This window comes from Moschus berezovskii, chromosome 1 (assembly GCF_049115385.1).
Source record: "Moschus berezovskii isolate FMDL1 chromosome 1, NW_MosBer_1.0, whole genome shotgun sequence".
NCBI classification, from domain to species: Eukaryota; Metazoa; Chordata; class Mammalia; order Artiodactyla; family Moschidae; genus Moschus; species Moschus berezovskii.
In genome coordinates, this window is record NC_142460.1 from 93,904,270 (window position 1) to 93,918,126 (window position 13,857).

The 13,857-nt window shown below is 39.6% G+C and overlaps 1 protein-coding gene across 1 annotated transcript in view; it reads left to right on the plus strand.

The window, feature by feature from the left end:
• The window catches only part of ACAP2 (ArfGAP with coiled-coil, ankyrin repeat and PH domains 2), a 169,954-nt gene that overhangs the window by 54,445 nt on the left and 101,652 nt on the right, over nt 1–13,857 (plus strand). Inside the window, exon 2 of the mRNA XM_055407433.2 lies at nt 11,836–11,893. Within this exon, the coding sequence (XP_055263408.1) occupies nt 11,836–11,893 (58 nt within the window). The remainder of the gene's footprint in view (nt 1–11,835; nt 11,894–13,857) is intronic.

Sequence of the window (13,857 nt, forward strand, 5' to 3'; positions counted from 1 at the left end):
CTTGTTGCAGAGCACAGGCTAGAGGCACGCAGGCTCAGTAGTTACAGTGTGCAGGTTCAGGGGCTTGCAGACTTCAGTCTTTGTGGCCCACGGGCTTCAGTTGCTCTGAGGCATGTGGACTCTTCCCAGACCAGGGATTGAACTCATGTCCCCTACTTGGCAGGCAGATTCTTACCCACTATACCACCAGGGAAATACTTGTGCTCCTTTTTAAACCACTTCAAATTCTTGTTAGGTATATGTAATAGCTTAATCTTATTATTACTTTTTTCCCTTTTGGCCCCATAAAATGAAAAGGAAAAGAGACTGTGTATTTTCTTTAATAGCATAGATAATTATAACTAACAATTGTTTTAAGATTTTTGTATGTATCTTAAAATTTATTCTCATACATCTCTATGGAATATGATTGTTATTATCTGTGTTTTATAGATGAAATTTGTACACAAAGATCTTATTCAGTGTCATGTAGGTAGTAAGAAGTAAAATATGGATTCAAACCCAGACAGTTTTAAAAACTCCATTCCAGTGCCTCTTAATAAGAAAAGATATTACAGAGACCCAATTATAAAGGACTCAATTTATTGAACAAAACAATTCACATTACGAAAGAATCTAATGAAGGATTTCTTTTAAAAAGTGTTCTCTGGTCAAAAACCCAGGGGGAGCCATCTCATTATATGGAGAGTTTGGTAATCTAGTTTTACTATCTGTTGAGCTATAGGACTATCCCTAGGGCCAGCGAGCTATCCAGTCATCCTGCCGTTGTCTTGGCTTTGCAAAGAATAGCCCAGTACTGCCCACAGTGAGTAAAGCTGTTGAGCTGAGAAGAATTGACTGGGAATGGTAGGTCATGCTAGGCATATAGGCAACTCCTTTGAGTAAATGGTTATTCAGTTTATATGCAGCTTTTTAGAAATATATGTATTATATAAAACAGGGAACATAGATGTTTCAGATTCTATACATTATAGTTTCTTATTTGAATCTCTTTCATAATTCTTTAGGAGGTAGTTATGACAGAGCCTCAATAACAAAGCTAGTGGAGGTGATGGAATTCCAGTTGAGCTATTGCAAAACCTGAAAGATGATGCTGTGAAAGTGCTGCACTCAATATGCCAGCAAATTTGGAAAACTCAGCAGTGGCCACAGGACTGGAAAAAGTCAGTCTTCATTCTAATCCCAAAGAAAGGGAATTCCAAAGAATGCTCAAACTACCGCACAATTGCACTCATCTCACACGCTAGTAAAGTCATGCTCAAAATTCTCCAAGCCAGGCTTCAGCAATATGTGAACCGTGAACTCCCAGATGTTCAAGCAGGTTTTAGAAAAGGCAGAGGCACCAGAGGTCAAATTGCCAACATCCGCTGGATCATGGAGAAAGCAAGAGAGTTCCAGAAGAGCATCTATTTCTGCTTCATTGACTATGCCAAAGCCTTTGACTGTGTGGATCACAAGAAACTGTGGAAAATTCTGAAAGAGATGGGAATCCCAGACCACCTGACCTGCCTCTTGAGAAACCTGTATGCAGGTCAGGAAGCAACAGTCAGAACTGGACATGGAACAACAGACTGGTTCCAAAAAGGAAAAGGAGTGCGTCAAGGCTGTATATTGTCACCTTGCTTATTTAACTTCTATGCAGAGTACATCATGAGGAACGCTGGGCTGGAAGAAGCACAAGCTGGAATCAAGATTGCTGGGAGAAATATCAATAACCTCAGATATGCAAATGACACTACCCTTATGGTAGAAAGTGAAGAGGAACTCAAAAGCCTCTTGATGAAAGTGAAAGAGGAGAGTGAAAAGGTTGGCTTGAAGCTCAGCATTCAGAAAACAAAGATCATGGTATCTGGCCCCATCACCTCATGGGAAATAGATGGAAAAACAGTGGAAACAGTGTCAGACTTTATTTTGGGGGGCTCCAAAATCACTGCAGATGCTGATTGCAGCCATGAAATTAAAAGATGCTTACTCCTTGGAAGGAAAGTTATGACCAACCTTGATAATATATTAAAAAGCAGAGACATTACTTTGCCAATCAAGGTCCGTCTAGTCAAGGCTATGGTTTTTCCTGTGGTCATGTATGGATGTGAGAGTTGGACTGTGAAGAAAACTGATCGCCGAAGAATTGATGCTTTTGAACTGTGGTGCTGGAGAAGACTCTTGAGAGTCCCTTGGACTGCAACGAGATTCAACCAGTCCATTCTAAAGGAGATCAATCCTGGGTGTTCATTGGAAGGACTGATGCTAAAGCTGAAACTGCAATACTTTGGCCACCTCATGCGACGAGTTGACTCACTGGAAAAGATTCTGATGCTGGGAAAGGTTGAGGGTGGGAGGAGAAGGGGACGATGGAGAATGAGATGGCTGGATGGCATCACCGACTCTGTGGACATGAGTTTGAGTGAACTCCGGGAGTTGGTGATGGACAGGGAGGTCTGGCGTGCTGTGATTCAAGGGGTCGTGGAGAGTTGGACACTACTGAGTGACTGAACTGAACTGAACTGAAGTATGACAGAGCCTCAAATTCATGTTTAATGCTTTGAGGCTATTTATGTGCTTAACAAGTGATCTTGAACACCCATAGTTGCATTTTAGGTTGCATCATCATGTGACCTAATCTCAGATTATAAATTTCCTTTTAAGCGTATTGCCAAAGCTGAAATGGAAGTGTTTTTGTTTTTTTTTTTAAACGATCTCAAATGGATGGGTAATTTTTTTTATTACTCTTCCTGTTTCTTTCAAATAATTTTCTTTCTTAAAGAAAATGCAATACTCATGTCACACATACTATTTAGTTATTTTTATGGATAAACTCATAAAAACTGGTTTAAAAAGTTTATTGTAAATCAGCTGTACTTCAATAAAAAGCAAACAAACAAAAACAAAAAAAGTTTATTTCTACATCAGAGATGTGCAATTATCTGGGTGGGAGAGTTCTATTTCTGTGCTTTTCATAGAGCTTTATTTAATTCACAGCCCAAAGTGATCACCATGTGACTAGAAATCTCTCAGTGTTAATACTTGCTGCTGTATTTTTTCCCATTCTAGTTTTATGTTTTTATTTTTAGTTAACTCTTTTGTGAGTTGATCATAAAATACTGTGACACATCAATAGATAAAAGAATGAAATTATTATTAAAAATAAAGTGATTCGAACAGCAACGTCCCACTGTATAGCATATGTATGTATGTTTATTGCCCAGTCGTGCTTGACTCTTTGCAACCCTATGGACTGTAGCCTGCCAGCCTCCTTTTCTTCATGTAATTCTTCAGGCTGGAATACTGGAGTGGGTGGCCATTCCATTCTCCAAGGGGTCTTCCTGAGCAGGGACTGACCTTGGGTCTCCTGCATTGCAGGCAGATTCTTTACCATCTGAGCCACCAGGGAAGCCCACTGTAGAGCATAGAAACTATATTCAATATCCTGTTATGAATTCAAAATGTTAGTTACTCAGTCTTTTCTGACTCTTTCTGTCCCCCATCGACTGTGGCCCGCCAGGCTCCTCTGTCTGTGGGATTTCTTGGGCAAGAATGCCTGAGTGGATTGCCATTTCCTTCTCCAAGGAATCTTCCCAACCCAGTTATTGTATCTGGGTCTTCTTCGTTGCAGGCAGATTCTTTACTGTCTGAGATACCAGGGAAGTCTATAACCTGTTATAAACCATTAAGGAAAAAGAATATATATAACTGAATTACTTTGCTGTACAGAGCTATTAAAAATCCTAACGGATGATGACATCAAAATGTTGCATTCAGTATGTCAGCAAATATGGGAGACCCAGTAGTGGCCACAGGGCTGGAAAAGGTCAATCCTCATTCCAGTTCCCAAGAAGGGTAGTACTGAAGAATGTTCTAACAATCAGATAATTGCATTCATCTCCCAAACTAGTAAGGTGTTTCGAATCTTACATGCTGGGCTTCAGCATTATGTGAACTGAGAACTTCCAGATGTCCATGTTGGGTTTAGAAAAGGCAGAGGAACCAGAGATCAAATTGCTAACATTTGCTGGATCATAGAGAATGCAAGGGAAGTCCAGAAAAACATCTCCCTCTGTTTCATCAGCTGTGCTAAAGCCTTTGACTGTGTGGATCATTATTAAACTGTGGAAAGCTCTTAAGAGATGGAAATACCATATCATCTTACCTGTCTCCTGAGAAACCTGTATGTGAGTCAAGCAACAGTTAGAACCCCTATGGAGCAACTGATTGGTTGAAGATTAAGAAAGGAGTATGACAGGACTGTCTGCTGTCACCCTGTTTGTTTTACCTATACACTGAGCACATAATGAGAAATCCTGGACTGGATGAGTTACAAGCTGGAATCAAGATAGGTGGAAGAAACATCAATAACCACAGATATGTGTTTGGCACCACTCCAATGACAGAAAGCAAAGAGGAACTAAAGAGCCTCTTGATGAGGGTAAAGGAGGAGAGTGAAAGAGCCAGCTTAAAACTAAATATTAAAAAAACTAAGATCATGGAATCCAGCCCCATTACTTCATGGCAAATAGAAGGGGAAAAGGTGGAAGCAGTGACAGATTTCCTCTTCTTGAGCTCTAAAATAACTGTGGATGGTGACTGCAGCCATGAAATCAGAAGACGATTGCTTCTTGTCAGGAAAGCTATGACAAACCTAGACAGTATGTTGAAAAGCAGAGACATTACTATGCCATTGAAGGTCTGTATAGTCAAGGGTATGGTCTTCCCAGTGGTCATGTGTGGTTGTGAGAGCTGGACTATAAGAAAGGCAGAGTGTCAAATAATTTATGCCTTTGAACTGTGGTTCAGGAGAAGACTCCTGAAAGTCCCTTGGACAGCAAGGAGATCAAACCTTGCTTGACAAGGTTGTTAAGATTGATAAGGAGATCAAAGAGCAAACCTTGCTTGATAAGCTTGACAAGGAGATCAAAGGTCAAACCTTGCTTGATAAGATTGACAAGGAGATCAAAGTTAATCTTCAGTTCAGTTCAGTCACTTAGTTGTGTCCGACTCTTTGCGACCCCATGAACCACAGCACGCCAGGCCTCCCTGTCCATCACCAACTCCCGGAGTTCACTCAAACTCATATCCATCGAGTCGGTGATGCCATCCAGCCATCTCATTCTCTGCCGTCCCCGTCTCCTCCCACCCCCAATCCCTTCCAGCATCAGAGTCTTTTCCAGTGAGTCAACTCGTCGCATGAGGTGGCCAAAGTACTGGAGTTTCAGCTTTAGCATCAGTCCTTCCAATGAACACCCAGGATTGATCTCCTTTAGAATGGACTGGTTGGATTTCCTTGCAGTCCAAGGGACTCTCAAGAGTCTTCTCCAGCACCACAGTTCAAAAGCATCAATTCTTCGGCGCTCAGCTTTCTTCACAGTCCAACTCTGACATCCATACATGACCACGGGAAAAACCATAGCCTTGACTAGACGGACCTTTGTTGGCAAAGTAATGTCTCTGCTTTTTAATATGCTATCTAGGCTGGTCATAACTTTCCTTCCAAGGAGTAAGCATCTTTTAATTTCATGGCTGCAAACAGCATCTGCAGTGATTTTGGAGCCCAAAAAAATAAAGTCTGACACTGTTTCCACTGTTTTCCCATCTATTTCCCATGAAGTGGTGGGACCAGATGCCATGATCTTTGTTTTCTGAATGTTGAGCTTCAAGCCAACCTTTTCACTCTCCCCTTTCACTTTCATCAAGAGGCCTTTGAGTTCCTCTTCACTTTCTGTCATAAGAGTGGTGTCATCTGCATATTGATATTTCTCCCAGCAATCTTGATTCCAGCTTGTGCTTCTTCCAGCCCAGCGTTCCTCATGATGTACTCTGCATAGAAGTTAAATAAGCAGGGTGTCAATATACAACCTTAACGTACTCCTTTTCCTTTTTGGAACCAGTCTGTTGTTCCATGTCCAGTTCTGACTGTTGTTTCCTGACCTGCGTACAGGTTTCTCAAGAGGCAGGTCAGGTGGTCTGGGATTCCCATCTCTTTCAGAATTTTCCACAGTTTCTTGTGATCTGCACAGTCAAAGGCTTTGGCATAGTCAATGAAGCAGAAATAGATGTTTTTCTGGAACTCTCTTGCTTTCTCCATGATCCAGCGGATGTTGGCAATTTGATCTCTGGTGCCTCTGCCTTTTCTAAAACCTGCTTGAACATCTGGAAGTTCATGATTCACATATTGCTGAAGCCTAGCTTGAAGAATTTTGAGCATGACTTTACTAGCGTGTGAGATGAGTGCAATTGTGCGGTAGTTTGAGCATTCTTTGGCATTGCCTTTCTTTGGGATTGGAATGAAGACTGACCTTTTCCAGTCCTGTGGCCACTGCTGAGTTTTCCAAATTTGCTGGCATATTGAGTGCAGCACTTTCACAGTATCATCTTTCAGGTTTTGCAATAGCTCAATTGGAATTCCATCACCTCCACTAGCTTTGTTAGTAGTGATGCTCTCTAAGGCCCACTTGACTTCACATTCCAAGATGTCTGGTTCCAGGTGAGTGATCACGCCATCGTGATTATCTTCGTTGTGAAGATCTTTTTTGCACAGTTCTTCTGTGTATTCTTGCCACCTCTTCTTAATATCTTCTGCTTCTGTTAGGTCCCTACCATTTCTGTCCTTTATCGAGCCCATCTTTGCATGAAATGTTCCCTTGATATCTTTAATTTTCTTGAAAAGATTGAGATATCAACCCTGAATTACTTGTTGAAAGAGCTGAAGCTGAAGCTCCAGTATTTTAGTCATCTGATGAAAACATTGGAAAAGTCCCTGATGCTGGGAAAGGTTGAAGGCTGGAGGAGAAGGGGACGACAGAGGATGAGATAGATGGTTGGATGGCATTGCCGATGTGATGGACATGAGTTTGAGCAAGCTCCGGGAGTTGGTGATGGACAGGGAGGCCTGGCCTGCTGCAGTTCATGGGGTCACAAAGAGTGGGACACAGCTGAGCGACTGAACTGAACTGATGTCATTCGTATATTAGAAAGCATTTTTATACATGTTGCTGCATTTGATATTTAGTGAGGAGTCAGTAAATTCTCCACAAAGGTTCAGGTAGTCGTAAATATTGTAAGCTTTTTAGACCGTACGTTCTCTCTCCTGCTGTTCAGCTCTGCCAGTAGGATGTGAAAGCTTAGGTAGGCAATGTGTCAGTGGATGAGCTTGACTGTGTTTCCATAAAACTTTATTTATGCACCCTGGAATATGATTTTCATGTCATTAAATATTGCTTTTGTGTTTTTCAACCATTTAAAAATGCAAAAATTTTTAGCTTACTGTTTGCGTGACGGTAGGTTAAGGGCCACATTGTCTGATAGTCTGTCATTTGCTGACCCCCTCGTAATAATCCTGTGGTTATAATCCAGTCAGACTCTCCTGATTGCCTTCTGTTTTTTTGCCCTTTATTTTACCGTCTTTTACCATTATTTTACGTGTTTCTTGTTTTGCTACTTAATCGTGTGTTTTCTTTCATTGTTAATGTGTGTGTAACTTTAAAAATTTAATAAATTTTGTTACATTTAAGCTATGGAGGATAGGTTCAGTAATGTGTTCCCTTTAATGCCTTGCACATTTTACAAAAATTATATGCTCAATAAGGGCTTCACTGATAGCTCAGTTGGTAAAGAATCCATCTACCTGCAATACAGGAGACCCGGGTTCGATTCCTGGGTAAGGGAGATCTACTGGAGAAGGGATAGGCTACCCACTCCAGTATTCTTGGGCTTCCCTTGTGGCTCAGCTGGTAAAGAATCTGCCTGCAGTGTGGAAGACCTGGGTTCGATCCCTGGGTTGGGAAGATCCCCTGGAGAAGGGAAAGGCTACTCACTCCAGTATTCTGGCCTGGAGAATTCCATGGACTGTAACTCCAGGGGTCCCAAAGAGCTGGACACGACTGAGTGGCTTTCACTTTCACTTTCATATGCTCAATAAGTATTTGAGAGAGTTGAAAAGGAATAATGTCTGCCTTTCACTATTTGAAGGATTGTTGTGTAGATTGTTTTACTTATTCATTTGTATAGTAAAGATGTGTTCCAGAATGATTCTCTTGCATTATGAGTAGAAGTAATAGGAAGGTAAAATTCACCTCACAATTCAGGAAAGGGAAAACAGAGAAGGAAGTTCTTATGGATTGAGGTTTTTTGTGATGACATATGTACTGTGGCCAGTGATATGGACAGTCCCTCCTTTAACCTTTACTTAACCTTTATTTTAAATAGGTATTTCTTTACTCAGTTTACAGATTAAAAAAACAGATAAAATATCTTAGCCTTAAATATGAGTGGTAGGACAGAATATGAACCCAGACCATGTTCTTTCCATATATTTTACTTTTTTATAGTAAGAATATACAGCAACTTATCAGGCTGCCTTTGACACTGACTATTTACTTATTGTTACAAGTTTTCACAAACACATCTTAAATAACCAAGGACAGAGATTTTTTCTTAGAGAAGGTGAAATGTTGAAGAAACCTCCATGATAATCTTTTATTCTTTGAATATGTGATTACGAAGGACTTTATTCTGAAATGATAGGCAAAATACATTTTCTCTCTTACTTTAGTACATAACTTTTACCTCTTTAAAGAAGGGTGTTTAAAAGTGTTTCACAAATAAATTCATAGAACTCTACAATAAAATAAAATGGAGGAATGTACATGAAGTTTCTATCAAACTGTATGTTTAGTAGAAACCAGTGATAAAATCAAATCTTAAAGCTGATTATTTTAGTTAATTTTCTTAAAGTTGTTGATTGAGTCAAGCTAAAATAAATGAAGGCTAAAAGTATAAATGGAGAGAGAATACATTTGTGGTCCAGTGGTTAGGCCCTCATGCTTCCACTGCTAGGGGCCTGGGTTCAAACCTTGGTTAGGGAACTAAAGATCCTGCAAGCCATATGGTGAGGCAAAAAAAAAAGTGTAAATGAAGAAAGTTTCTGACAATATTAATTGTGGAGTTTCTTTTTTGACTCAGCAGACATTTCGAGTGTCTGTACTGCTACTGGGAGCTCAGACTAGTGAGAGAAGTAGACAGAGGTAGAGATACCAAGAGGACATGCCTCCTGGGGAGGTGAAGTCGGAGCTTCCCCCTTTATTAACTTTAAAATGCTATCTAAAATCATTGAAAATGCTAAAGCAGTCTTGAAGTGTAAGCATAAAAAGTATAAATCCCTCTTTTCACTTTCTGCTCTTCGATCCCCATTCTTGAGTTATAGTTAGCAGACTTGTAAATATGCTTCCAGATTTTTTTCTTTTGCATATACTAGTAGGCCTCCCCCCAAAGAAATTGGACTCACGCTATATATAATTTTGTAAATTGCCTTTCCTCCCTTGTGATATTCTGTAATGTACATGTTTCCATGTCAGTAGATACAGATCAGTCTCATTTCAAAACCTTCTACCTCGGTGATGAGATGGGATCCCACCATTTATTTACATTATTTCTTATTGCTGGGCATGTAGGTTTTCAACCTGTTTACAAAAAATAGATATCCTTGAACTAATATGCTTTATTTTGTGAAGAGATGAGAATTAATGTGAAGGGGAAATGTTATCTAGGCTAAGGGAACAACGTGTCATTAGAATAACTGCTGCAGAAAATGACGAACTTTTAGTTTAAGAGAGAAGCATTTCTTTTTCTGTGCTGTGGAAGTATAGCGCCTTTTGTTTTCTCAAACTGTATGCTAGGGTATTTCATTTTATAGAATTGGCATTTCTTTCCTGAGTAATTTATAGTTACATAATTTTCTTATTTTGGCAGTTAAAAACTTTTTCAATAAATGTTGCCAGGTAGAGAATTAGAAAGACGTCCCAGGTGGCTCAGTGGTGAAGAATTTTCCTATCAGTGCAGGAGATGTTAAGAGACATGGTTCCCTCCCTGGGTCAGGAAGATTAGCTGGAGAAGGGAATGACAACCCACTCCAGTATTCTTGCCGGGGGAATCCCATGGACACAGGAACCTGGTGGGCTACAGTCCATGGGGTTGCAAAGAGTCGGACATGACTAGCAACTGAGCATGTATGAAGAGAAGTAGAACCACAAGCTGATAATAATGGTCATTCAAGAGGTCACACAGAGGTTAAGTGGGTACTTTTGGGAGTAGAGCTTTTATCTTAGCTATTTTTCTCTTAACACTGAGAATTCTTGCCCAGAGTTCAAAATGGGGTTTTGGGTGGCTACTCCCCCACTGTTATCCATTTGAAACCAATTTTGGTAAATGAAAAAACAGATATTGTGAAGTTGCTAGTTAATCGAGTAGTTGTCTGAAAACTAAACCGATAGCTTAAAGTGGATGAAGAACATGTTTTTACTCTCCAGTGTTGTTGTTCAGTCACTGATTTGTGTCTGACTCTTTGTGACCCCATGGACCACAGCACGCCAGATGTCCATCCTTCCCCATTTCCTAGAGCTTGCTCAGACTCAGGTCCAGTTGAGTTGATGATGCCGTCCAACCATCTCATCCTCTGTCACCTTCTGAAGTATACAAAATCTTAACTGTAAAATCTTGCTATCCTTAAAAAGTTTTAGTTGCTGCTTTTCTTCACCCCTTAATTTCCAGTTTTGGAAATGTTGCCCTACAGCATATATCAAGTACTACACTGGAAAAGACTCTGATGCTGGGAAAGGTTGGGGGCGGGAGGAGAAGGGGACGACGGAGAATGAGATGGCTGGATGGCATCACCGACTCTGTGGACATGAGTTTGAGTGTACTCCGGGAGTTGGTGATGGACAGGGAGGCCTGGCGTGCTGTGATTCATGGGGTCGCGGAGAGTCGGACACGACTGAGCGACTGAACTGACTGACTGACTGACTGACTTTAGCGTTAGAATTTTGTCATTCCTAGGGGAAAAGAATCTGCTGATTTCTTTAAAAATACATTGGTGTATTAAGTAAGGGTAATAAATATCTTTCTGGACTATTTCTAAAAGTAAAAGCCTTTATTTTTGATTGCCAGTGATGCTTTGCTGTTTGATTACATGTGCTTTGTTGAATACAAGTTTTGTAAGGCTCAACTTTTAAAATTTTTTGCTTGTTTTTTGAAAAACCTAATGCTAAATGTTATGACCAACCTTGATAGTTTATTAAAAAGCAGAGACATTACTTTGCCAACAAAGGTCCGTCTAGTCAAGGCAATGGTTTTTCCCGTGGTCATGTATGGATGTGAGAGTTGGACTGTGAAGAAGGCTGATCGCCGAAGAATCGATGCTTTTGAACTGTGGTGTTGGAGAAGACTCTTGAGAGTCCCTTATACTGCAAGGAGATCCAACCAGTCCATTGTAAAGGAGATCAATCCTGGATGTTCATTGGAGGGACTGATGCTAAAGCTGAAACTGCAGTACTTTGGCCACCTCATGCGACGAGTTGACTCTCTGGAAAAGACTCTGATGCTGGGAAAGGTTGGGGGCGGGAGGAGAAGGGGACGACGGAGAATGAGATGGCTGGATGGCATCACCGCCTCTGTGGACATGAGTTTGAGTGAACTCCGGGAGTTGGTGATGGACAGGGAGGCCTGGCGTGCTGTGATTCATGGGGTCACGGAGAGTCGGACACGACTGAGCGACTGAACTGAACTGAACTAAACTAATGCTAAATAGTTCTAACTAGTGTTATTAATTTGAAGAGTATGAATACTTTGAGTAAATTAGCCTGTGTTCTCTCATTACCTTAAACAATAATCTTATCGTCTGTTGTAACACAGATTATGAAATATTCATACTTTGTTCTAAGGGAATTAATACTTTACATGAAGTGTAGTTTTTAAGCATTCATACCTGTTTTTTCACTTGGAGTTACTTTTCAAGAGTAAAGTACACATTTAAACACAAAGTAACTTATTTTTGTTTAATTTTTCTAGGGCTGCTTTGGAAGAAGTGGAAGGAGATGTGGCAGAATTGGAACTGAAACTTGATAAGGTAAATTTTACTTTAACTTTTTAAAACAGTGGTTATTATTTTGCATACTGATTTGTGCCTACAATGCCAGATGGGTCACATGATTTCTTTTATATTCATGAAGGTAAATGCTAATATTATCCTGATTTTACACATACAGAAGTTGAGGCTAGAGATGTTAAGTAGTTGGTTGAAAATTTAATCTAACTGCCAGAGCAAGAATTTGAACCCTGTCTGACTAGACATCTTTTATACTGTTGGAAGTTTGTTTCCTTCTCCATCAAAAAGATTGCAGTATCTTTTTGTTGCTTAATGGATAGCATACATAACCTAACCATTCTTGATTGTATATTTGGGTTTGGCTGTGTTCAAACATAAAAATTTTAATACTCATTCCATTTTTTAAAGTTAATGCCAGAAGTACTGAATATGTATTTATTTAATAATTGATATTAAATTGTCATAGTCTATGCAAGGGTAAATGTACATTGATTCCTATCTTCTGTGTTAATTATTGATAATCTCTCTCTCTTTTTTTTTTTTTTGGTCTCCATCTCAGAAATGTTATCTGTTGTATAACAGAAATATAAGAATGAATAAAACATGGCTTCTGATTTTAAGTAACTGTTGTTGATTGTTAAAATTTCTGGAGACTAAATGTGTTTATTTGAAATACCTTTTCTGAAGATAATTTTCTGTTTATTTACTTATTATTGTAAATGGAATTGTTTTGGAAAGCAGTGCTTATCAAGTGTTACTGTGCATAGGAACATGTGGGGGTTCTTGTGAAAGTACACACCCAGATTCAGTATGTCTTGGTATCTGAGATTCTGTTTGTCTAGCCAGATTTTAGGTGACACCATGCTGTTGAATAGACTGCACTTTGAATAACAGTGATGTAAGCTGAAACTCCAATACTTTGGCCACCTCATGCGACGAGTTGACTCACTGGAAAAGACTGATGCTGGAAAGGATTGGGGGCGGGAGGAGAAGGGGACGACAGAGAATGAGATGGCTGGATGGTATCACTGACTCTATAGACATGAGTCTGAGTGAACTCCGGGAGTTGGTGATGGACAGGGAGGCCTGGCGTGCTGTGATTCATGGGGTCGCAAAGAGTCGGACACGACTGAGCGACTGAACTGAACTGAAGATATATTAATTAGACTGAAGATTTTCAAATGTTTTGAAATCATGAAATATGTATATATAATGTAAATAGTATAGAAAATATATAAAGCAGTAGCTATTAGTTATATATGTAAGACAAAATAATTTCAGAAAATGTTTAGTAATAAATTATTTTTGTGCAGTACTCTGTAATTTTCAAAGTACTTTGATATATAGTATGTTTGGGATTTTTACAATAGTCCTGTGAGGCAGGTGGGGCAAGTGCATTATTTCCATTTTCTAGATGACAGTAGCAAAGCCCCGAAAGTAAAGAGGAGTTGGTTCAAATCCCAGAGCTAGAAAAGGCAGAGGCAGGGTTAGAATCCCATCTGCTTTATTTTTAGTTCAGCACTCTTCTTGGGCATCACTGTACTCCTGGGTCTGTGTTGAGGGGCACGTACTACTTGAAAGTTTTCCGAGGAACCCTAGCCAACTTCCAGGCAAGTGTTTTTAAAAACAAATGTTAGAATTTTTGGTAAAGATATTATTTTCAGAAATGTTATTTTCTATTTGATATTATGTGTATGGGATCATTGTCATTGTTGTCATCATTATTATTATTTTACCCTGATGTATAACATTTATTTTTAAGGACTCTATGAAACACAGTTTTTAAACTCTTAAGGTAGATAGCAGAAGATGTAGCTTTGATTTTCTGGTAGATGTATGAGAGAATATATAGAAGGATAAAGTTTCTTTCTTTCTTTTTTTTTAAAAGAATCACAGAGTAGTACAATAAGGGTATCCATTTTCTCTGTGTAGATTTGCATCTAAATCAAACAAAACACTGTGTGTCAGGGGGACCTCAGAATTTA